Here is a 26,327-nt window from a genome sequence, read left to right as displayed (position 1 = left end):
AAACTACGTGTGCTTTAAAACTATTTCAGTCTGTATTTACTGTAGCATGGTGTTTTGTTGATCCTTCTCCATTAACAATGAACCACACCCTCTCTTTGACTGAAACGGCTCATTGTTCATGAGATAAATGAAAAAATTAATTAATTAAAATTAGAATCTTGTGTTACTTTAATTCCCTATATTAGAAACCATTTGCCAAATTATGTCAATTTATAAATGGAACCATGATTAAGGGAAGAGAGATGATGGAAAAGAGAACAGCCTATACAGTCAAATAACTTTTATATTCTTTTCTATTTCCTGGATGAAGTACGTTCTGAAGTTATATGAAGAATATAAAATAGTAGGAAAATTAAAATTTTAATTACTAGAGTTATCAATTTATCTTCATTAACTGATATTCTGATAGTCATAGAACTAAATGAGACCTTGAGTATTCATGTTTTTTAGTTAAGACAAAAAAAGTGAAGCATGTTTTACTGTATATTGATTTGAAAATATTATTTTTAAACAATGGCTTGGGTCAGATACAGAATTTCTTATGAAGATATAATTTTTTTTTCTTGTGACCCTCAAGATGAAGTGACTCTAGGGACTGCTGAAGGTAGCTGGGGTACTGCTGTCCACCACTGCAGGCAAGCAGTGGTCATCCGCTACAGGAGTCTGGCATCCAGTTAAAATAGCGACAGTTTCAGGGGTGCCTCAGATTGCATAGCAGTTGTTCATCCTACTACATTTTCTTTATGCTGTCCAAAGAATAAGCTTTAAAAGCTTGTGTACAGCACATTCTAATACGTTCATTTTATCGCAAATTAATTCTTTAATTATAACTGTTCTGTGTCACGACAGTACAGGGTAAATGGGAGCTTTTCCCATACTTCTAACGTTATATAGTCTTCTTTGTTTCTACATCTCTTTATTCTGCTGGCAACATTGTAGAATGTTTTGTTCACATGAGGAGAGAGGAACTGGCCAGGGTAGGGAAGTAAATGTGTGTGTGTGTTTTTCCGTGTTATGCATAAGAGTTTTCCGAGAGGTATCCATGTGTTTGATCAAGATGTTATTGATGGCCCTGTTTCTATAGCATGTGGAGACAGCGAGAAGGTAGAAAACCTCCTAGTTAAATGGAATGGATTCGGGTCAAGTTTAATAGTGGGGGAAACTTAGCCCAGTTCACTACTTGGCTGTACCCCTAATCCTTTTTTAAAATTTAAAATATTTATTGCTTTGAGTTACTCTGTTTATTCTAGAAATGTTAATTATTTTACGTGGTTGCTAATAGAGTTAGAAGCATGGTACTTTGATGTGGTATTTTATCTTACAATGTCTTGTATTTTCAGTTGATAAGCTCTATGAGCTCCGTAGCAGAGCACTGTCTCCCTTCCTTACTCCGCACCTTGTTTGACTGGTACAGACGCCAGAATGGAACTGAAGATGAATCTTACGAGTACAGGCCTCGATCTAGCACAAAATCTAAGGGGTAAGCGGCTGCTCTGCCTGGAATTGAACTGATTCCAATGAAGGGAGTGATAGTGTTACCAGCTGCAGATTGTTATTGTTTGGTTTCTAAGCAAAAGCACTGATGACTTTTGTTACGAGGTGGTAGTAAGGGGAGAGGATAGCTCAGATTTAAACTGTAGATCAGGGTATGATACCAGGTAAAGCAGGTGCGACTGTAGAGTTCTAATCACTGGGACTAGTCATGCAAAACTGAGCTTCAGGAGTCACAGAGGAAACTAAGACAGTATCTGGAGGAGGTCCTGTCCCGACGGTCTGTGAAGGGAAACAACGGTGGTGATGTGGAAGGCTGTCCAAGCCCCACGTTAGTTATCCCGAGACTTGTCTTCTCCTTTTTCAGATTTCCTGGGGAGATCTTGGCCCTTAGTAAACTCTCTGTGTTCCGATGGTGGTCCATGCTTTAGAAATGGACTTCAGCAGGTGCCACTCCTGATTTCTCAACTTAAACTTGTGAGAAAGTTAACCTGCCACTGTATTTTCATCAGAAAAGCTTTTGTTTCGGTTCTTAATTAAAAAATAGTACTCATCAAATATGGAGCAATGTTATATTTTCTAAGTGAAATTTGAAGTATTTTTCTTCCTTGTACTAAGTTTTTTTAGATGAGGTTTAATTTCTGACCAATGTAATAGTGAAATGTGCATATAATTTCTTACTGTACAAAAGTGGAAGAACACAAGAATGGGTAATGGACACATTGGGTGGTTAGGAAAGACTTGTGCAGGTGCTGGAGGACACCGTACACACTGGGAGCTCAGTAAATGATTGGAACTACTAACCAGCACCTATTTTAACATTTGTGTTCTTAATGCAGTCCTCATTTGTCATTCTTGTTTCAGGGATGAACAGCAACGGGAAAGAGATTATCTTCTCGAAAGGAGAGACTTAGCAGTAGATTTCATTTTCTGTTTAGTTTTAGTTGAAATTTTAAAGCAGGTAAGTGCTTTTCTTTCTATAGTCTGTTTCTTATTTTTTCCCTTATTTTGCCTTTGTACTTCATTTACCTTATTTAGGATGTTACTGTGTAAACATCCTAACGTAAACTGAGGTCCTGTAATGTAATTCCACCTGTGTCCGTTGCCTGGGGCTTTCATTTCTGTACCTATCACTCCCTGTTTCTTCGCCTTTGTGTGTGCCGTCCAAGACATGAAATCGTATTCGCAAATGGAGCTGAATAGAAATAAGTGGTAAATGTGGTCTGCAAATACAGCGTGCATGTCATTCATCTACTTCAGTATCTTTTTTACTTCCACTTTCAAAGAATTTTTTTTCTAAGCCCTCAAGCCTACATTTCAACATGTAATACTCCTACAGTAATAGTTCAGGAATGGAGGTGATTGACAGGGGTAACATTGAATTGTCAGTGATGATCCGTGTGTTTCCAGTCACGCACATTGTAGTGTTCTGGCTAAAAAATTAGGAAATCTAAAAGAAAAGTTATATTTTTCATATTATATGTTTGGCGGGGAGTTTTGCTGTGTAAAGTGGACTAGAAAATATAATATGAAAATAGTAAGTGTAAGATATAAAAGGTAAATTGATAGTCCTTTTTTTACGTAGCCTATATAAAAATATTTGAATTGTGTAATCATTTATACTGTGCCTTTGTTTTCTACAATATCTGTGAAAAGACATTGAAATCTGAATATCTGAAATCTGCAAATAAAAGTAACAACATATATAAAATAGTTGTGGTATCAAAATTAAAATCACTTTAAAGACTTAATTTATTTTTAGAGAAAGGGGAAGGGAGGCAGAGAAAGAGGAACAGAGAAGCACTGATCTATTGTTTGCCTCTGGTATGTACCTCACGAGGATGTACCTGCAGCCCAGGCATGTGCCCTGACCGGGAATCGAACCAGCGATCTTTCATTTTGTGGGCTGGTGCCCAACCAACTGAGCCACACCGGTCAGGGTGTAAAGTCACTCTAATTTGTACCCATCCTGAAGGGTTTTTAGTAAATGTGGGAAAGAAATTTCTTCTGGGAGTTGTGCTGACAAACCAGATTGGCATTTTGTGATTTCTCATTTAGCTGGGATCCTAAGACCCTGAAGTAACTAGGAGTCAGAGGGCTGGGGACCGGAACTAGCCATATACCATGAGTGCACCTTACTGGGCCTCATTGTTGTTGATTCCTAGGATTCTGTGTGTGCTAAACGTAGTTCATTTAAGTGATTTGGTCACCAGCATTTGCACTTCTTGCCTTAAATAGCATAGGGTTTCCTCTTTTCAAAGGAGAAACTGCGAACTTCCTACACTGACGCTCAGGACTGATGTGTCTCCATTGCGCCTTTTCCCCTTTGTTTTCATGACCTTTTTCTACTCAGCAATCAGTCTCACTCTCCCTAATTGCACCAACGTCAGAGAACTTCAACACAACGAATCCCTGGAGGTCTTTCTTCCTCCTCCTCCTCTTCCTCCTGTGTCATTTTCCTTCCCCTTTTCCTTCTTCATCCTCTTCATCCTCTTTCTCCAAAGCAATTGAGATAGCTCTTCTGGTAAAAGAAAAATCAGGATCTGTAAACAAAAGGACATTGTTTCAGTGGGCTCATGTTTTACGTCCCTTCCACAAAATCCTTTTAGACCCTTGCATGGGTCTTTTCAGCATGGACTGAAAAATGTCAGAAAGAGAAATGCAGAGGCTCCCATAGCGAATGTTTGTTTTCTGTTCTGTCGCCACCTTGTTCCAACTTGTGGTTCCCTTTTCCCTTGCCCAGGTCTCTCTTTGACCATTGTCCTCACCCCTTCATTCAGATGCAGCCACCAAAAAACCAAAATTTATCACTAAGGATGTAGATATACTTTATTTAAAATTGTATAGAGCTTTTTTTCTTTCCTAGTAAAAGGTGTCCTTTTAGCTTCTTTAAAACCAATAAAACTACAGAAAATGAAGTAAAAATCAATAGAACGTTCTGAAATATCCTGACAGACTAACCCGATTTTCTTCAGTGTCACACTGATGTAGTGCAATAGATCCGAGAGCAATCAGTGTAATAGATCTTGAGTTTAATACGACTTTCTTTCACTTTGTCCCACATAATATACACATATTAAAATGTGATTTAAACAGTCCCAGGAGCACCGAAGCATTGATACGTGGTTGATTCAGTCTTAAGGAGGAGTAAATATCCCTTGTGGGTTAGTTCTTGACTTCACATGTTTAGAATTTGTTTCTGAATAATCTGTCATGTCTTTGGTGACAGTCACACATATTTGGAACCATTTATGATACACAAAGACTCGATATCCTTTGTAGCAGCTGGTCATCGTCCTGACTTCTGGGGGCAGTCACGCCACGTGTTTTCACCTTGGCCATGCCGTCTACTTGCTGTGTAACTTAGGCAACTCAGTCCCCTGTAGCTCGCTTCTCCTCTGTAAAGGCGGGATGATAACAGTACCGTGTTTTAGAAACAGGAGAATTAAATACAGTCGCGCCTGGGGCACAGAAAGGGTCCAGTGTTATCTATTATTTTCATTTTATAGATGTAGACATGTTCTTAGTTGTAGTGACTTGCTGAAGATTATAAAGCTAGTTCACTTTTTTACTCAAAGTTTTATCCCTTTAAAGATTTTATTTATTTATCTTTAGAGCGTAAGGGAAGGAGAGAGGGAGAGAAATATCAGTGTATGGTTGCCTCTCGTGCATCCCTTGCTGGGAACTGGCCTGCAACTCAGGCATGTGCCCTGACTGGGAGTTGAACTGTGGTTGTTTGGTTCACAGGCCCGCGCTCAATCCACTGAGCTATAGCACTCAGGGCTAATTTTATCCCTTTAATAATGAAAATAAAATTATTGGTAAAATCAAAGATGCAAAATTAGGTAAAATGGCCAACATCTTGTAAAATTAAGGTTTTAATCATAACAAGTCAGATGAAGAATTGAGTTAGTATAAATGTGATGAAATTAAGTGTGATTCACTGTGGGAACAAAATTAATTCAAGATATAGAGCACTAATTTCATTTTTTCGAGAAAGAAGATTAATTTTGGGGGTCATGGCTGACTGCAAATGTCAGTGTGTAGTCAGTTAGTGCAGGGGCTTTAAATCCACCATAAAAACACATTTAAATGGAATACCGCATTCAGAAAATTTGAAGCAATTTCCTTTTTATATTGAATTTTATTATTTTTTAAAGATTTTATTTATTTATTTATTTTTAGAGGAAAAGGGAGGGAAAAGGGGAGAGAGAAACATCAGTGTGTGGTTGCCTCTCATGTGCCTACTGAGGACCTGGCCTGCAACCTAGGAATGTGCCCAGAGTGGGAAGCCCACTGGCTCTCCTTTGGTTCTCAGGCTGGCGCTCAATCCACTGAGCCACCCCAGCCAGGGCCTTACTGAATTTCAGTCAAATGTATTTATGCATTGAAACAAGCAAGCAGATTGGAAAACCAGCTTTGTGAGTCATTTCATGCTCTTGGCTTAGTTTTATCAGTGCTATTATGAAATAGCAGAAAGTGCAGTAGACCTTTGGTATTTTCAGATTTCACATCACCATTTTAGATGTTGAGAAGCAGCTCTGAAGGTTATGGGGTGATTTGTAATTTTGCAGAGGCATGAATTTATTCTTCTTTGTGTTGAGAGCTGGTCTTGTAGGCAATGAATGAGCCTCATCGACACCCTAGTGTCCACGTCTTACGCTATTTTGTTGTTTTTCACCTTCACGATGTGATAAAAGCATTACATTTTTGGAGGTGGTGGTCGGAATAGCCCTGGAGTGAAACTTGGACATTCTTTCAGATGCACGCTTCCTGAATGTTCAAGTAGAATCAGACCTGCTTCTAAAATCACACAAATGACACGATTCTGAAAATTTTTTGATGCTAAAAATGGGAATATCATTCTATGCAAGTAGAACAGTTTTACTATAAGCTAAAATAGGATCTCTTCCCTGCTTTTTAAAATTCAGTTTGGGGTGATTTTGTTTTACTATTAAAAGTAAGGGGAGAAACAGGGATTTCAAAAACAGCTGTGCCTTCTGATAATGTTCATTCTTTAAGTAAAATTTTTAGAGATAGTGCTTCCACCCCCAAATTAAAGATAAGCTATAATTTATTCTTCTGTTTCTGTTCTGATGTGAAAAACTGAACATTCTCTGTGCTTATGTTTTTCACTTTTTAAATACAGTTTGAGATGTTTATATCTCAAACTGCAGACAGTGTATCCTAGAGAAGTACATACACACCAACTTCAGAACTTCCATTTCCTCACCCGTAAATAGGGGACAAGTATCTACCCACCTTGGAAGGCTGTTAGAAGTATTGTAAGTAAGCCTGACCTGGCACAAAGACACATAAAAAGAGTTGATGGTGGCAGTAGCAGGATAGTAACAAAGGGGACAACACGACCCAGGAGTGTCCGCACCTGTCCTTGTTAGACTTAGGGCATAGCTGGTGCAAATAAAGACCGTTTAGAAAAAATTGCCTGTTTAAGTCACCTTGTGTTTTGTGTATCCCGCCTGGAGCACACCAAACATCCCTGTGAAGAAGTCGGTGTGTAAAGCCATAACACAATACAGTAAGTGGGGCACAAAAAGTTAAATCACATAAAATGCAGTGTTGCATTTTTGTGAGGTCACCGGAACCTCTTGGGCCAGCCTGCTTGCTTAGCGCCGTGAGTTCTGAAGCAAGTTCTGGGAATCGCGCAGTTGGATACAGTCACAGCTTTTCACCTTGTGGCAGATGTCCACTCTGTTTCACCTATCAGTGGGGTAGTCGCAGGACTACCTGGGAGGTATGGAGTGGACCGAAACAGTGATGCCAGTAACTTCTTTGCTACCTTGAGGCTCATTTTGTTGGCCGACTCCAGGGAAGATCGGGCTGGGAGAATACATCCGCCTCCCTGCTTCCTGTGATGCACTCGGGTTTCTTGTAATTATTTTTCCTAGTGGCCTTGTCCTCAATCTCTAGTTCCTTCATTTCACCCACATTCCCTGGAAGTAAGATTTTTGACCTGGTCCCTTTTAGGGAAGAGTGGGAAAGGGGAGAGGACTAGAATCAGTCTCCAGTTGTGATACACAGGGTTTTTGCATTCTCTCAGGGCTAGTTAATAACGTATAGGGTTCTCCTCTATTATCTGCAGTTTACAGCTAAGGAAGTTGAAACGTCTGCAAGGATACGGACTAGTAAGAAGAGAAATCTTGGTTTGATTAGACTAACCCAACATCCATGGTCTTTCTATACTTTTATTATTACAGTGAAGACAATGTTTTTATTATGTAATGGTTTGGTTATAGTTGATCTATAATAAATTGAGCAGCTAGGTGTGGATTTAAGGGAGCACTTAGGGGATACTGTTTTCAGTTCCTTCTTAGTCTGAGATCAATCGTGTGGTCCTGAAAAGGGGGACTCAGGGTGCCAAGTAAGACTGCTGTGCCACTACCTAATTGATCAGTCAATATTCCGAAATTCCTCTATCAATAAGATGTGATTGTTACCCTTTTACAATGATTGGATGTGTTTGCCTATAAAAGGTTGAAAAGCTTCTTGTAATTATCCACTCAATCATAAAGTCCCAGTTAAGTATCTCTAATGCTAGAGAAACTCTGGATTAAAATTTAGTTCACCATCAATTCACTGAGCCACACCAGCCAGGGTGATACTTTTGTTTTCTTTAACAAAAACATATGTAGAATTTTGAGATATTTGCAGGAGTTGAACATTTTTCTTTGCTTTTGATAACTTGTTTTTATTTTTTAAGCTTCTGTACATATTAAGTAACTTTATATTTTTAAATTTTTATGAAAATTCTCAAGCAACCCTCTGTATTTATCAGAAATTCTCTATTTCTCTGTAAAATATATTAATTAACAAATACCTCTAGTACAATAAACTGTTCAAATCCCTTGCCCCCATCTCTGCTCCCAGCAGTTTGAGGTGTGTTTATGCCAGTTATCCTTGTAATTGTGGTCATATCACTCAATTAGGTCTTACCTAATTCAGTAAAGTATAAAATTTAGTTCACTGGTATGGGACAAAGATTAAGACTACTCTTCCAGAGTCTCTGAATTCTTGAACTTCATCATGTAGAATAAATTTGGTTTCTTCCCTGTGTTAACATAGGATTTAAATATCTCCTTTTCCATGAAGTGATGATAAAGTTAATTTTTCTTTCTGTATCATTAGGTTACTTTTATAAGGTCCCTGAAACCTGGAAAGGTAGAGTTTGGATTACAGCCGTTTTCTCACTTAATCCCTATTCGATTTTGTGATAGGGCAGCATAAGAATCTCCTTCACGGTGCATTTTCTTCAAATTAGATTCCAGATACAGACCTTGAGGACAGTCCTAATTGCTAGGAAATGTGAGACAAATCGAGGCTTTCTCAGCCTCCTCTGGTCAAAAATAAATACTGAGCCACTTAACCCCAGTGAAGCCGTCGTGTAGCCGTCAATCCTGGAGGACGAAGGTTTCCCCGGAGGCTTTCAAAGCTCTGTGGGTGCCCGGCTGGCGTTTCCTTTCCTTCGTGCCGGTGTTCTCGGCGTCTTGGGATTTTAGCCGCCTTCTCTCTGAGGAGGAAATGGAAGTGTGTAGTTACTCATTAGAATTCTTGTTCTCATTATGGTTTGTGTGATTACTCTCAATGTCCCTCTCATATTTACCAGTTTAGAATTAGGTCCCGATCATTATTCGCAGCTGAATTCAGTCCCCTCCAAGTAGACTCCAGATTTACCTTTGGAAGAAATACGTTATCTTTATTTGAAATAGCTTTCCTTCAGACCCTCAAGAAGCATTCTGACCATCTCTTAGTAATTATAATTCTCTACTCCCCCCCAGTCTAGTGTTTGGCTCTCTTGGTTATATTTAATATTCAGTTATAATTTTATCCTACTCATGAGGTGTTCTGGAATCTATATTGTTAAAAACTTTAAGTAAATGCAGAATTCCTATGTGTTTTGTTTTAATTGTACCCGAGGCCCGCCGGATCGGACATGATGTTGTGATCCTGGTTAAGGACTCACTGCCCATGGTCACCCGGCAGCCCCCCATCAGCACTCTGGGAACTAGACTGTTACCTACAGTGTGAGCTTCCTATGCGACTCTCCTTGTTCACTCCCTGGCAGCTGTCCTATGAATATACTGATTTTTGTTGTTTCTTGAATGCTAAAAAATGTTCCAATATACAAGGGGGTACCCCCCAAAACCTGAAATTTATTTATAAAAAATTGTGTATTCTTACATGTTTAAACTTTAGTCACCTAGGGATACCTTTTTTCTACTGCTCAAAACAGTTTTTGAACTTGCTGATTTTGTTGCCTTTTGGCACTTCTGCTGGTTTTTGTTTCACCTCTTCCATGTCAGCAAAATGCTTCCTTTTGAGGACTTTTTTCATTCGGGTGAATAGGGAGCAAGGGCATGGGGGTCATGCTGATTTTGGTTGAATACTCAGTGTGGTGTGGGCAGGTAGGTGCATTTGTAAATCCCCCATCATGAAATGGGCAAACACACTGAAAGAGTCTCCTCCTCCCCCTAAAAGCAATCACTGAAGCCAAACGCAGCCTCTCACAACAACACCAGCTGCCACAGATGGGGTCCTAGAACACTCATCAGCCGGGGAAGCCTGTACTACAAGGGGCCCGTCCTCCAGAAGATAATTCTGGGGTTTTCTAATAATGTATTAAATTTTTCTTGTTTTTGGACTTTCTAAAAAGTGCATCATATTGTTTATTGGTTATTTTTTTTTTTTACTCAACATTATGTTACTAGGATTAGCCCATGAAGTGTGTAGTTTATATCATTGTTTTCTTAAACATGTAATTGCTCATGCAGTGAAGCTCCATCCTCTTAGGTTTAGGACCTGGGGCCCTGCAAATTAAACTGGTAGTGACAGATTAACAGGAGAAAAGGTTTATTACATATGCATATGGAGGCCTTCATGGACAAGAAGAGAAGACCCAAAGAAGGGGTAGACTCAAGAACTTACTTTAACAAAGAGCAGAATCCGTTATGGAGAAGTGACAAGACACCGGAAGAGGGTTTGGGCTCCTAGGGGTGGTAAGTGGTGGGGACGTAAATGTGTGGGGGAGACCAGTGGAAGATAATGGCGGTTTTGTCAGATTTGTTTGTGCAGACCCATCTCAGTGCCAGTGTTCCGTTTCCAGTGGTAATGGCCGTTCTTCTCTTCTGGGTATGGGCAGGGGCAGCGGAGACGCTTTTGGCCGGAAAGGGGGAGAAAAGAGCTTTTCCTGCATCTGCTGTTTCTCAGTTGCCGTAAACTCAAGATAATCCTTCTGTCAGTGTGTCCTCTGGTGTAATAGTATCTATCGATCCTCTTCACTGCATTGCACTCTGTAAATAATGGATTTAACCGTCAGCAGCAATGTACATGAAACCTCATTGACTTACATTATCTCTGCTATTTGGCATTGTCAGGCTTGATGTTTTTTCCCATCAAGTAGGTATAAATAGGATATTTTTGTTCTCCTTATTACTAATAAAATCAAGCATCTTTTCATGTCATTGTGGTCTTAGGACTAAGTATAACAGGACAAAACAAAGTTGTAAAACTGCTGAAAGTCTTTAGACAGATGTAAAGTTACTCCATGTAAGTGTGTAAGAATACAGTTATTCCCAAGTTGACCTAAGGATTCATTGCCACTCCAATAATCTAACAATTTTTGTGGAACTTGAAGAGATAATTATAAATTGATGTGGAAGAACAAAGGGCCAAAAATAGTCAAAATATCTCTTAAAAAAGATAAGGCGGGGGGGCTGGGGCTTGCAGTACAATACTTAATGGAGCTTACTCATCATAGTAAGCTCTAGTAGTTAAGACGGCCTGATTTTAGTATAGACGGATGTTGGACAGATTGATACCTCAAAAGCAGACCCACACATGTGGAACTGGAGTCCCTCTCAGGGGTGGCTCGTATGTAATCTTTCACCCAGATGTTCTTTTATTGTGGACTCTTTCCCAAGAATTGTACAAGTATTTAATGTTTATGGTGTGACATATGTATTGAATATAGAAAATCTGGACTGAAACATTAATAGGGAGGTCATTAAATTACACGTACTGAATATTTTATGGCTGTTCAGAATATAAGGAAGAAATCTTAAGTACTGGCATGGAAAGGTGCATTATTCTTTTAAGTAGAAATAGGGGGTGTGTGTGCTTGTGTGTGTGTATATGTGCATATAGAAAAAATCTGGAAGGATACATACCATGTTTGTAGTTATATTTGGGAAAAGAAGCAGGGATTTTAATTTCTGTTTAATATATTTGATTTGTTTTACAGATTAGGAACAGCAGGTAATTTCAAAAGAACTAAACAAAACAGACATTTAAAGACAAATTTCTAATACTAATAAAGCCATAAATAGTTTTAACATTTTTGGAAAAGTTGGTATCCCTTTTGGACACTGTTGCAATAGAAAATCGGACTATAGGAAAAGCGGAGCTGACTCCAGCAAAGGTCCCATTCCTCTAGGAGCTGCGCAGTGGCACGGGACTGTTTTAACTTTCTGATGGTAACAACTGGAACAGCAACTTTTCCCCTGCGTAGCCAGCCCACTGTTCAGTGATTTGTGGCTATGAAGCTAATATTCTTACATTTAGAGCTTGTTAAATTAGATGTTCAACTAAATTTTTACAGAAGAAGTATTTTTTAGAAAATGGGCAGATTGACAGATATGTCATATTATAAAAATTAAAATAAATTATTGGTTTAATTTGTTGAAATAATAAGATTATTCATACAAGACTTCTGTTTAGCTCTTACTTGATTTTTTAATTCTAGATTCCTGTTCATCCTGTGCCTGATCCCTTAGTTCATGAAGTTCTCAACTTAGCTTTCAAGCACTTTAAACATAAGGAAGGGTAAGTAAAATACTAACTTGGGATTGTTGCCTTTGTCTATGGTCTGGTTTTATACTGATTAAATATACATACTTTGAACTCTCATTGATCGTTTCCTTTCCGTGTTCAAAGCCATTATCTTCCTATTTTTTTAATCCACACAAAATACTTACAGGAATGATTTTGTAAAAAAGAATTCTCAAAGCCATTGATTGGATTTATAAAGAACCAGAAGCTTAAATATCATGGCAAATTAAAACCTAAAGATTGGAGAAAATTTATGTGATTTTTTTATTATCCTATAAATGAAATCTTCAAAGAAAATTCTATCATATGCTAATAAGAAACTTTTATATGTAGTAAAAGTCTGTTGAAAAAGTAATGAATATAACACATTTGTCCTCTCGTTCCAGATATTCAGGAACCAACACTGGGAACGTGCACATTATTGCAGACCTGTATGCGGAGGTGATAGGGGTCCTTACCCAGTCCAAGTTAGTGTCGCCGGTTTGGGTTCACTTTTTGTTTTCGCATGCTTTGTTCATGATACAGTAGACACAGTTTAAACCTATTCTGTTTTTCAGAATTCTTTTGAAATCTGTTCCACTTTTTATAAAGCTGCTCTTTTCCTTAAAGGATTTTAAGGTAGCACTGGTACCTTAATTTCACAACTCATTTTTATTTTGGGGGGATTTTCCCATAAATATATATATATGAATTTTGAGGAAGTCAGAAATTGCCCAGAACAGTCAGGTCATTACCATATTTCCAATTTTCAACAGTCCTACAAAAAGTGCTTCTTTTGTTTGTTTTTGTAAAATCTCCCTTTTAGAATTACAGAGCTAATCGTTATTTTCAATAATTTCTGGTTGAGTACTTTTATTTCTGAGATAGCAAAGCCGTCTCTTCCTTCTAATCATTTTATTTGTTTTAATACTAAATGGAGTTTTAAATAAATAAAAGGGATACCTAATACCTATAAGGAAAGATAAAAGATACTAGGTCATTCCATGAAGAGTGTTTCTTGTTAAGTTACCCTCATGAGTTTATTGAACCATCATTATACTAAATACTAAAAAGAAGTGTGTCTTTAGTATTTTGCTTGCTCTAAAGACTGGAAGATTTTGAATTTCCTTTGTTGCTAATGGGAAATTTATAAAGTAAAAAGTATCAATTTGGATTTTTGTGGATGTCAGTTAAAGAAACTTTGGCCCTGAAATCATCATATAAAAACCATTCTAAATTCTAAGAAGTCAAGCACTGTTAATGTTTAGTAGTTTAGATTTTAATATTAAGTAATGCATTTTATTTAGAATGTTTTTCATCCTTTGTAATATATACACTAGGCACCCTTGCGTATATCCAGCGCTGTAGAGCTTAGAACATAGTTTGAGTATTTTATGGGATTTGGGCAGTCATATCTTAATACCTCAGTTATATTTAATCAGTAACAGATCCCTAGCTCAAGAATTATAGACAGAAAAAATAGATAAAAGCAATGATTTATTTATTTTTATGGAATACTAGTTCACGATTTTAAAATTTTTATCAGAAATAAATTTCTGTCAGGATTATATATTCTAAATTCTAAATGATACATTAGCAAGTTAGATTCAGGACCACTAAGTTAATTCTAAGATGGTAAAGATTCTAAATCCAAATGGCCAAGTTAATTTATGAAATGATGCTTGCCTTCATAAGTCACTCAGAGCAATGCCAAGGTATTTTCCACTCATTCATAATAAGCCTGGGAAAAGAGAAAAGGAAAAGCTGTATTACAGTCATGCCTATGCATTTCCCTCGATTATAGTGACTAATAATTACTATGAGAAATTTAGTGAAAGAAAACACCTTTGGATTCTCATATTATTGCAATGTCAAGGTATTTATTCACTTTTTAAAAATTTTAATAAAACACAAAAGAATGCTTCATGAAAAATGGTATTGAATTCTCCAAGAATCAAGTGCAAACAGAGAAGTTCCACATTTCACTAACGTGTAATGTTCTTTTTCCTCACTGTAGTCAGTGACCATTGGAAACTATACTTTTCTTCTCACTTCAACTTTCAGGAACTGGTTTCTCCAAGTAATATTAACAGTAAAATCTTGTTTTACAGTATATAGAGGAGGAAAATGAAGTATTACTGATTAATAAACTATTTGATATCTTTTTCCAGTGTAAGCAAAGCAAAGTGCAGTAGCCTGCACAGTTGTAGTCACTGAAGTCCAGGGTGCTGCTCACATGTTCTGAGTGTTTTGATGCTTCGGCTTATTCTGATTGTGAGACCCGCGTGCTCCTGCGCTTCTCCATTTTCTCTGCAGTTCAGTGAGGTGTTCATTTTGAGTAATAATTCATAGTCTGAATCACTTGCTTTACCTCTTTCAATAAATTCGTAGTCTTCAGTCCACTCTCCATAGCACTCAAATTACAGACTTTATAAGAAGGAGCCTTAAAAATTGTAGACAGTCTCTGATTTACATAGGGAAGTTTTGTGGGTGGATTATTTCATATTAAACAGTAATGATGCTCTATCAATTGTATAGGAACAAATAAATTCTATTATTCCTCTTTAAGGAACTTCTGATTTTAAAAGAAATAAAGAGGAAATTTAGAATAAATACTTTTGTCTTCCTGTGTATGTTTTTCTGGTAATTTTGATGAGGGTAGAGAAAAGTGATGATGTTTAAATAACGCACTTTTTGATTTCAACCTTAAATAACATGTAGGAAATTCATGTTTTTAACTCATGTGAAATTACGTACCTGTGTGCGTTAAAGGTTTCAGGCTGTGAGGAAGAAGTTCATGACAGAATTAAAAGAGCTGCGACTTAAGGAACAAAGTCCACATGTGGTACAAAGTGTCATCAGCCTAATAATGGGAATGAAGTTTTTCCGCGTGAAAATGTACCCTGTAGAAGATTTTGAAGCATCGTTTCAGTTTATGCAGGTGATATGCCTTCTCAATTGCAGCAAGTTAGCAGAACAATAGCTTTCTTGCTCATCATGACTTTTAAAAAGAAATAAAACACATAAGTTAATGACAGTTATTAATTATTTATTTGAATTGTTAAGTTGTCACAAGTGTAAATTTACTTTTTTAATTGAAGTATGTTTCATGATAGCTTTTTGGTAAAGTTGCAGGGTGTTTACAGAATTATCGTGTATGAAAAATTATTTAATCTTCCTTTTTTTGTTAATCTAATGTATTCTCCCTCCCTGCCCCAAGGAATGTGCTCAGTATTTCTTAGAAGTAAAAGATAAAGATATAAAACATGCACTTGCCGGTTTATTTGTGGAGATTCTTATCCCTGTAGCTGCTGTAAGTATGTTTATATTTTTATATTGTTTTAAATGTACCTTTTTACTAAGGAAGTTGCTACATGAAACATTCGTACTTTCTGGCAATCTAACAGACAGTTAAGTGGAAACTTTGATTGCGGGTAATGCGGGTATGGGAGCAGAAGAGCTGCCTCGGTCTGTTAACAGAAGAACAAGGTTCAGACACAGGAGTGCAAAGTGTTTGCAGCCAGCGTGGTGGTGCCTGATGCGGCTCAATAATGTAACACGCTGCATTTAGTCATGGCTGTCTGTCCTTAACGAAGTGATGCCCATTTTAGGAGCCACTGAAGAATGTAAAAGTCATGTGACAAACATCCTGGAATTTACAGGACTGTCTTGATTTTGCATATTGTGTTCTGTAGTTGCCATGACATCATATCTGTCAAAATGTATCCTCTGAATTATTTAGAAAATATGATGGCAGTATCTTTTTATGGTGTACATGTAGTGTGTTATTCAAAACTAACTTTGCAGTTACTAGTAACGAAATATCTCTAGTAATGAGATTTTTTTTTTAAGATTTTATTTATTTATCTTTAGAGGGGAAGGGAAGGAGAGAGGGAGAGAAATATCAATGTATGGTTGCCTCTTGTGTGTCCCCTGCTGGGAATTGGCCTGTAACCTAGGCATGTGCCCTGACTGGGAATTGAACCATGGTTGCTTGATTCCCAGGCCCATGCTCAATCCACTGAGCTACACCAGCCAGGGCTCTAGTAATGAGATTTATAGCATGCATGCTATTATAGATTTTTTCATTGCTTGGTTTTGACCCCCTCTCTACCCACACTAATTTGGTCCTCCCCCTCCCCCAGACACCCTAGTTTTTCTGTGTGGTATGTGACGGTGCCACTCACTTTCAGTATGCTGCACGTTGCAACATAAATGATTCATACATATGATACATTATTCTTAGTTTTACGATTTATGAAAGTAAAATTATACATGATAAACTACCCACATTTAAAGTTTACAGTATGACACATGCACATGCCTGTGGATCCATCGCCACGCTCATGATGACATCCCCACCTGTCACACTCTGAAAGTTCCCTCGTGTCCTCTCACTCCGACCTCACTCACCCCACCCTGTTCTCCAGCAGCTGCCCATCTTGCAGATTCTCTATACTGGTTCTGGGTTTCCTAGAATTTTATGCTGATGGAATCTCACAGTGCAAACTTTTTCTGACTTCTTTCCCTCTGCGTAATTAGTTTGCAGTCCAGCCATGCTGTGGAATATATCAGTGGCTTATTCCTTTTTCATCGTTGAGAAGTATTCCGTTGTGTGGCTGTAGTGCAGTGTGGTTACACTTACCTGTTCTTGGATCTCTGGCTTGTTTCCAGTTTTTAGCTGTTACAAGTAAAGCTGCTGTGAATCTTCCTGTATAAGTTATGGATGGACATGGGCTTGTTGCGGGGGGTGGGGGGTGGTAAAAGGACTGGAATTGCTGGACCAAATGGTTGTTATATGTTTAACTCTTAAAAAAAATTGTCAAACCATTTTCCAAAGTGGTTGTACCATTTTGCATTCCCACAAGCTGTAGGTGAGAGTGCTAGTTCCTCCACTTCCTCCTCAGCACCTACTTGATCAGTGTGTCATGGTATCTTGTTCTGGCTTTTAATTTGCATTTCTCTGACTGATGCTTTTGAACGTCTTTTCATGTCCTCATTTGCCATCCATACATCTTTCTTTTTTTAGATTTTATATTTACCTTTAGAAGGGAAGGGAAGGAGAGAGGGAGAGAAATATCAATGTATGGTTGCCTCTTGTGTGTCCCCTGCTGGGAACTGGCCTCTGGTTCTCAGGCTCACACTCAATCCACTGAGCTACTCAAGCCAGAGCCATATATTTTTCTTAACAAAATGTCTGTTGAAATATTTTTCCCCATATTTGTATTGGGTCATTTGTTTCCTAATTGAGTTTTGAGACATATATTTTTATATTCTTAAAATAGCTCCTGGATACAAGTATTTTATCAGATACAAGCTTTGTGAATATTTTCTCCTAGTTCATAATTTGTCCAGTTGTAGGAAGCAAGACTCTTGACAATGCTCCCTTATTTCTAGGCTGCCTAATTCTTCTCTTATGCCGTATTTGCTTCTGTGGTTTATTAGTTTGCCAGGGCACCCCTAACAAAGTGCCATGAACTAGGTAGCTCAAACAACAGAAATGTATTGTCTCACAGAGAATCTGTTCCATGCCTCTTGCCTGGGTCCTGATGGTTTACTGACAATCTTTGGCATTTCTTGGCTTCTAGAAGTCTCACCCAATCTCTGCGTTTATGTTCACATGGTATTCTCCTCAGGTGCATTCAGTGTCCAAGTTTCCCCCTTTTTAAGGACATCAATCATGTTAGAATAACCCCTCTCCCCAGTAGGACCTCATCCTAACTGAACTAATTATATCTACAACAGGGGTGTCAAATTCATTTTCACTGGGGCCACGTCAGCCTCGTGGTTTCCTTCGAAGGGCTGAAATAACTTTAGGACTGTATAAATGTAACTACTCGTTAACTGTTAAGGAGTTGAAATTACATTCAGCCCTTTGAAGGCAACCACAAGGCCGAGGTGGCCCCCGTGAAAATGAGTTTGACACCCCAGATCTACAATGACCTATTTTGAAATAAAGTCACATTAGGAGGTATATGGGGTCAGGACTTCAACAGAGGAATTTGGGGTCGGAGCGGGGGAATGACACAGTCTGCCTCTGCCTGGAACATTCTTGCCTCTCTGTGACCTCCCTGCCCCCTTGCCCTGGTTGGACTCTGCTTACTCATTATTACGTGTGTTGAGTGCCGTCTGTGTGTCCGGGCCTCTTCTATGCACAGGGGATGCAATGGTCCAGCGGGGAAGGACTCGCTCCTCCTATAGTTCACTTTTGAGGAAAACACAATAAACCTGTATGTGAAATATATAGTGTGCAGATGGTGGTGAGTACTATGGAAAACTGTGAAGCGGGGTAGGGGGGTAAAAATTGCAGAAGGGTAAGAGAGTTGAAATTTTAAATAGAGTGATTAGGAAAGATCACTGCCTTAAAAGAGATGGTGTCAACTGAGCAAAAGCTAAGGAATGAGGGAGTTAGACATGCTGTTATCTGGGGGAAGCATTTCTTAGGCAGAAGGACCAAGGTCAGACGGCCAGAAGCAAGAGCGTGCATGGTGTGTTGTCGGAAGGACAAGGAGGCTAGCCAGTGTGGCCGAATCCCAGGACAAGGGGCCAGAATAGGGGGAGATAAGGCCAGCGAGGTTAAATGGGAAGCTCTTGCAATATTTCAGGCAAGAGATGCTGGATTCATCTGTGTCTCGTGAAGTTTTTCCACAGGGGCCCCTTCTGCCTGCTCCGAGACCACAGAGAATGTCACTTTCCACTTACAGCATCTGTTATATCACCTGTTCCCTCAGGGCAGTGACCAGAGATGAAGGTTTATCTTACTTAACATTTGCTCAGTTGGCTTATTATAGTACTGTACTTTGGTGAGATCCTCAGTGAATTATTAACCAGTCTTTAAACCTTACAGAGAGTTTTGATAGTTTGAGCCAACGTTTATAACCACTTTTTTCTTTTTGCATCATCTTTTTACCTAGGCTGTTAAGAACGAAGTGAATGTTCCCTGTTTGAAAAATTTTGTGGAGATGCTTTATCAGACTACTTTTGAACTGAGCTCCAGAAAGAAGCATTCATTGGTATTAAGAAAAATTTCAAAACTTTACATATTTAATTAGGAGTTGTAGTAATTGATTTATGAATTCAGTGGAGAGGTTAAAGAATTGTAAAAATTGCAGTTGTCAAATATCCAAAGTATAAGGGCAAATATTACATATTTTTCCTTTTTAAAAAAATATTTCATTTATATATTTTTAAAGAGAGGGGAAGGGAGGGAGAAAGAGAGAGAGAGAAACATCAGTGTGTGATTGCCTCTCACGTGTCCCCACTGGAGACCTGGCCTGCAACCCAGGCATGTGCCCTGACCAGGAATCAAACTGGTGACACTTTGGTTTGCGGCCCGAGCTCAATCCACTGAGCTACACCAGCCAGGGCTATTTTCTCCTTTTTTAAAAAGAAAACTTTCTATTCTTAATTTAACTAGCCCTGTATTTGGTAGGTTATTCAGAGTTTATTCTAGGTATTTACTTGGCTTGACAGGTGCTTTAAATTATGCATCACAATATGGGAAAGGAATGTACTCTTGAATTGAACCACAAATTTATTTAACATTATAATGAACCACATATTTGAAGCATCATCTTATTTAGGAACCACTGTCTGTCTGATCACATTTTTTCTATTCCGAAATTCCCCCCAAAACACACAACCACCCATTTCATGTAACCAAGAGATTTCTCTTTAAATATTTGTGCAACTTGGGGAAAGTTTGGTGAATTGGACATATACTTGACCACTGAAGATATAATAATAATAACAATAATAATAATAATAATAAAACATTTACAGTGCCAGGCATTGAGCTAAGTGCTTTGCATCCTTTGTCTTATTTTAAGCCTCACAACCTTGTAGGATTTGTGTGATTATTACTTTTTACTTTACATTTTAGGAAAATGAGGTTTATCGCTCATGATGTATCTGCCCTGAGGTCAGGCCCCTGGCAGTAGAAAGCTGAAGCTGGAATGCCAGTCTGCCCTCTGACCCCAGGGCCCGTGTCCTGAGCTGCACTGGGAGCTGCGGCTCCAGGGGAAACGGCAGTGAGCTCTGGGGGCGGGAGGAGGGGAGGGGGCAGAGCAGTGGCCTGTTCCCACAGGAAATCTGCCCCTGGTCATTCTTTGTTGGATGACTCTAGGAGAGCCTATTTTTTTTACTGTGAATTGGAAAACTGCGTAAAAGAGTCTTTTAATTTTCTTGTTTACGAGAATAAATGAAATGTAATTTATAAGGCCAGTGCTTTTTCATGCAAAGCGCTAACGCTGTCTGTTATCTGTCTCCTGTAGGCTCTGTACCCACTAATTACCTGCCTTCTGTGTGTCAGTCAGAAACAGTTTTTTTTAAATAACTGGCATATTTTCCTACAGAACTGTTTGTCACATTTAAAGGTAAGATGCAATCTCATTTGTGACCTGTAAATACTGCCTGTAGTGTATTCACTTGTGTGTATACATAGAGTTATACATAATAAACTTTTTCATTGCTGTTGGTACATCTGAATAATTAATAGTTTACTATACTCCATTTCTTATACAGACTTCATTTTTTCTATAGAAAATCAGTCGTGTATAGATATGAAGAAACTTTTGATTGAAAATTTGCTTTGTCTTGCTTAATTAAAATTATGTATTTTTAATGATTGGTGTTTTATATTATCTTAGATCTAGCTGTATTTGTTAATAAATTCCTTTAGAATTGTAGAGTATGTATTAATCTTATAAAACTCTTCAGACACTTATTTTTTGCTTTGTTTTGAGAAAATTCAATAATGTTAGCTCAAGTCTGGATCCACATTGATGGAAAATCTCCTGAAATTGTTCTGACTTGAATCAACACTGTTTGGCATATCAGTGCCCAGTGTCTTAGTATTGAAAATAGAACTGAGACAGGAGGATCGTTACCTGTCTAAGTCGCCGTGCTGGCAGGACCCAGCGGGATCTGCCCTTCTGCGGCGGGAGAACTGTTAATGACCGACACAGAGCCTGAGGATCCGGATGCCTCAGCTGCCTGTCATGTGGAGGCTTGATCTGAATACCGTTTTGATACATAGATTAATGTATCTGACTCTTTGCTTACAAGTTATATGACCAGGCAGACATGACGTTTCATCTCCTGTTATTCCTCTAAGTTTAGGTTAAGACTGAAAAGCTGATACTTTAAAGACAAAGACGAGGCACACGCAGAGTCAGTGACTTGTCTTGGTCCCTGCTGCCCCTAGTGGCGTTGTGAGAAATAGGACTGGCCCTTCTTTCCCCGCTGTAAGAACAATCCCCGCACAGCGTCCTCCCATGTGTCTTTTTACTAATTTTGTGTATCGTGTTCAGAAATGCCTTGATTTTTTTCATAAAGTATACAGAAAATATAAGTCTTTGAAAACATTTTTAGCCATTCTCCTCCTAGATTTACATTGATGTTATTATTGATATTTGGGTGAGAACTGATACTCCCTCTTTGCTTTATTTATGGAAATTCCCACGGCCAAATCAAGCTGATTAAACTCTTTGCGACATGCAACCAGAAAATAAGTTTTTGTTTACTTAATTACATTATATAATGTTTTCTGTCCTTATTTTAATGGTTTATATAGAGGTACTTACAGGAATTGATAATATTCTGGGTAGTGTGATTCTTCATACTTTCAGTAAAATGCTTTAAGACATGCACTGAAGTGTTCTTGGAAGGTTGCTTTGTTTCATGACAAATCATACTTTTCTGTTGCTCGTTGGAATTTTTTTATATATCTACGTTTCCACCTAACATATTTGCAATTCTTTCGCAGTACCTTAACTTTTTATTTTTGTCTTAAGGCTTTCATGTAAAATGCTCTGTTTTCTTTGAACCCTTACCTCCTGATAAGTACTTCTGGCATATTGTCCATTTTCATGAATGGCTGTGTCAATCTGCCAGGCTAAAGGAGATAAGAGCCACTTAGCATGAATATTTGGAGTGTAGTTGTCTTGGCCATTAACCCTTAACTTACATTAAGGCTCTATTCAGCAGAAATTTTATGAATTGGTCCTGTTCATTAGGCTTTAGATTCTGTAGCCAGGCTGTGTGTAGTCGATGTAAAAAATTGAGCATTCAGGGGAAAACTACATTAGTTACCTGTTGTGACAGGTATAATTTGTTGTCTAAGGATAGGAAATACTGGCTCAAGGTAAAGGCCTTACCTAAACTGATTTCGAGATTCAACTAATCTCTTAATTTTAAAAAAATCTATATCAATTTTTCATTTATTAGACCTACTACTTCTTAAAATTGATTTCTACTAATATTTACTGTATGTTAGGTTCTCTAAATTGTAGTATCTTATTTAATTCTTCTTTAGGCTGAAAGAAGATTAATAAATAACCCATGTTTAGGGATTCAGAAATTGACAGAGCTAAGATTTGTATCTCGATTTGTCCAGTTCCTTAACTTTTGCTCTTTCTGGTCTATCATGTTACCTTTTAATGTACTATAAAGAGTGATGCTGTAAGGAATATTTTTAGAAAATATTTTGACTATAATTCTAAGATATTAAAAAGATACCATCAAGGGTCATAAAAATAAATATGATGCATTTTCAAGGCACTTTAAGATGTTGCACAATTTTAAAAAGTTATTATACCAGTTTTGAAGTTGGTAACCATAAAAAAAATGGGCTTTTCGCCTTTGGGCCCAGGAATAGAAGAAAGAGCATTAGTTTCTTTTCACTGAAAATGTTGAGTTTGTTATTTTTGTTCCCAAACAGAACTTGGTAGTTTCCCCTTTCAACTGAGGTCATTAGATGAAAAATGATTTTCACATTTCTGGAGAATAATTAAGAGAAGAATAATAAAAGTACATATCATACAAAAATATTTTGAAGATTATTTTCTACAGTGCTATGTTTATCTTCTAAAAAATCAAATTTGTTTGAAGTCATTTGCTCTGGAGAGGAAAAATTAGACAGTGAAAAAATTAAGTATTTTCTCTCAGTTTGAGTATTGTAGATGTATCCCATGATGCCCAAATGAAAGGATTTTTTTTTCTTAATGTTTCTGGCCACAGTCTTGGAAATTTCAAATTTCTTCTCAATAGAGACCTTGGTGAGGAGCTGTCTTGTTTTGTGCTTATTTTCATCTAACATGCATGTGCTGCATCTCATGTTTATGTTTGCTGTCTCACGTTGCTTTATTTAGATGCCATCTAACAACAGTATCAGAAAACAAATAGAAACACTCCAGGTGAGTTGTGTCGATGTAAAGTATTGCTTTATCTCCTGTAAGTGTGGCTTATTTATTTACGTATTGTTTACCCATTATTGCTTTGCATGTCTAATATATTTACTCATGCCTGCCTCTCATATTGTAACGGAAGAGTAGCACACAGTAGGGATGTTCTGCAGGGTTAATATTAATGTGGCCCCAAACAGACAAGTTTAAAATATTTGACAATGAATGTTGATTGTTAACCAGAATCCTGCATTTTAAGTAATCTAATTTACATTAGCAGAGTCATTGGTATTCCATTCTTTATTTTATCAAATCTTCATATAGATAAATGTGCAAAAGTATATTTTCCAGTGGTTATTTTTGTAAAAATACCGTCAGTTGTTGCCTTTTTTGCATTGCTTTCAGTCATAAGTAGTTATATGTTCATCATTCTATATCTTAAGAAAACAAAATAGAATGCTAAATTAATAGTATTTAAGAATTCTCTTTTGTCTGTTGTTATATATAAAATAATTGTTTAACAAGAAATCTTCAAAACCAAGTGAAATTAATGCTCATTTATGGCAATCAGTGCATCCTACAACCAACGTAAAGAATTTCTCGTAATAAAGTTGATTAGCTACATTTTCAGCATTCACAGTTAAATCTCATTATATCACTGGTCATTTGAGAACTTTTTGTAATAGCTAGTATGAAGAAGAGGTTTGTCAATCAAATTGTGATTGAAATGGAATACTTTTCTGATTCTAAATAATAATAATTTAAATAATGTTCTGCTTCTAAGTGAAAAGTTGAAGGTATAACACCTAACACTTACTGAGCATTTAATACATACCAGGCAGAGTTTCAAGTGCTTTTCACATAATTTCCCCAATCTGTGAGGTAGGTACCATATTACTCCCACTTTAGAGATGAGGAAGTTGCGGCAGCAGGTTACCTAACTGAGGATGGGTTTGGCCAGTCATTCCCAATTCCATAGCCCGTGCTCTTAACCCACTGGTCCATATTTTCTCTCTTAAGGCTAATCACTCAGTATTTTGTATTATTTCATAAATACAAATGTCTATAATGGCATTTGGTATTCTAGATTTTGGTATTCTGTATGGGTTGCAATGAATTATTGCCAAGATTACTAATTCCTCCATCGTTTTGTCAGTATTGTATGAACCATTTATCATCAAGTAATTAGATGTGTGTATATAATTTTGAAGTTCTTAGAAGTATTAGTATGATTCTAATACTTCACTATTTTGTTTTAAGAGTATAAGGAATGGCTCAGGATTTCCATATTTATGATTATTTTTGAACTATGTGTACTTGCCATATAACAAACATATATTCAATACTTACCATATACAAATATACATACTTAATATTTAAAACTGTTTTAGATTGAAGGAAAAAAGAGGGATCAGGGCTTTTAGTTGTTGACAAAGAATGTATTTGTTCTGAAATGATTGAAAGTACTATAATAAATAAATTTATTTTAATTCTCTTTTGTTCTAAACAGAATAAAGATCCTAAAATGTCTCGAGTTGCACTGGAATCTTTGTACAGATTATTGTGGGTTTATGTAATTAGAATAAAATGTGAAAGCAACACTGTAACTCAAAGGTGAGTGAGTGCCTTTGTTTCAAAGTGTACTGAAAACAATGGGAAAAACTGCCACGCTAATGGAATTTTAGTCAACATTGCAAATACCTTGTAGAGGAACATGAATTCTCCCAATGTATTATGAAGAATAGGAAACTAGTTTGCCTATGTTCTGTTAATTTAATGATCTCATTATGACTAATTTCTTTTTCCCATAGCCGTCTTATGAGCATAGTGTCAGCACTTTTTCCAAAAGGTTCACGTAGTGTGGTTCCTCGCGATACACCTCTCAATATATTTGTGAAGATTATCCAGTTCATTGCTCAGGTGAGTTCCTCACCTCATAGTGCACGTGTCCGTGTTGGTTACAGGAGTAATGTGTTTTAAGAACTTGGAGTCTGAAAATGTGTTACACATCTAAAAGCATGATAACAAAATATTTGTTACTATTCGGTGGTGGAAATAAATGTATGCTTTAAAAAGTGAAAAATGAAAGACACTGATGATTTTTGTATGTGTGCATGTGTGTGACAACATTGATCTAAGTCATCAATCTGTGCACTTGGAGAAGGAAAGGAGGCCCACAGGTAGAAGAAGCACTTTTAGTTCATGAAAAGCCAAGACGCTGGCTCATAATCCTACTGTTGGTGCAGTTACTCACTACCTCCTGAGTATCTTGAAAGATTTCTGAAAACTGGTTTCATAATCTGTATTTTCTAGATTCTTAGGTTATGGATACTAGAATCCACTCTAGATGGTTGAACCCAAAGGGATTTTTTTTTTAAGGAATACCACTAACTCACAGAAACACTAATTGGCTGAATGATTAAGAGGAAACTATAGAATCGGGCTGTCAAGGAAGCTGTCGCCTCCATCCTAATCAGAGTTACCAAGTTAGGGAGTCACCAGCAGTGCTTTGGACCCACGCTGCGGCTGTGATCCCCACCAGTAAAATAGGTTTCTTCTCCCCTACCTCCTTCTCCTCACAGTACCAGGTCCCAAGACTCTCATGAGTGTACCGCTTGGCTGGGTCTGAATCACATTCTAAAACCTATTGTTTATGAGGCATCCTGGGAAATACCATTTTAGCTCTCTAGACACTGTATTAAGGAAGGTTTATTAGAAGGGGATTGAATAGTTACCGAGTGAGCAGATCGAAGGTTTTAATCACATTCCCCCTTTTGGAACATCAGCGCTGTGGGAGTATAGCTGGGCTTACCTCCTCAGCTTTGGAAG

The 26,327-nt window shown here is 37.6% G+C and overlaps 1 protein-coding gene across 16 annotated transcripts in view; it reads left to right on the top strand.

Annotated features, from left to right (window-relative positions):
* The window catches only part of FRYL (FRY like transcription coactivator), a 247,593-nt gene that overhangs the window by 124,106 nt on the left and 97,160 nt on the right, over positions 1-26,327 (top strand). For 12 of the 16 annotated variants that reach the window (XR_008389628.1, XM_053654987.1, XM_053654985.1 and 9 more), the window contains 11 exons: positions 1,341-1,480; positions 2,356-2,452; positions 12,251-12,330; positions 12,723-12,803; positions 15,088-15,256; positions 15,536-15,628; positions 19,230-19,328; positions 20,589-20,690; positions 23,466-23,510; positions 25,009-25,112; positions 25,310-25,418. Coding sequence is in view for 15 of the 16 variants with exons in the window: in XM_053654987.1 (XP_053510962.1) it covers positions 1,341-1,480; positions 2,356-2,452; positions 12,251-12,330; positions 12,723-12,803; positions 15,088-15,256; positions 15,536-15,628; positions 19,230-19,328; positions 20,589-20,690; positions 23,466-23,510; positions 25,009-25,112; positions 25,310-25,418 (1,119 nt within the window). In the remaining variant the exon portion in view is untranslated. Of the gene's footprint in view, positions 1-1,340; positions 1,481-2,355; positions 2,453-12,250; positions 12,331-12,722; positions 12,804-15,087; positions 15,257-15,535; positions 15,629-17,623; positions 18,576-19,229; positions 19,329-20,588; positions 20,691-23,465; positions 23,511-25,008; positions 25,113-25,309; positions 25,419-26,327 lie in introns of those variants that run through there. The other 4 variants (XM_053654991.1, XM_053654983.1, XM_053654984.1 and 1 more) reach the window with 2 other exon arrangements.

The sequence above is a fragment of the Artibeus jamaicensis genome, unplaced genomic scaffold, assembly GCF_021234435.1.
Source record: "Artibeus jamaicensis isolate MK-2021 breed Jamaican fruit bat unplaced genomic scaffold, CSHL_Jam_final contig_889, whole genome shotgun sequence".
NCBI classification, from domain to species: Eukaryota; Metazoa; Chordata; class Mammalia; order Chiroptera; family Phyllostomidae; genus Artibeus; species Artibeus jamaicensis.
The sequence above is the reverse complement of the archived record's forward strand: the minus strand, read 5'-3'. Positions and strand labels throughout refer to the sequence as shown.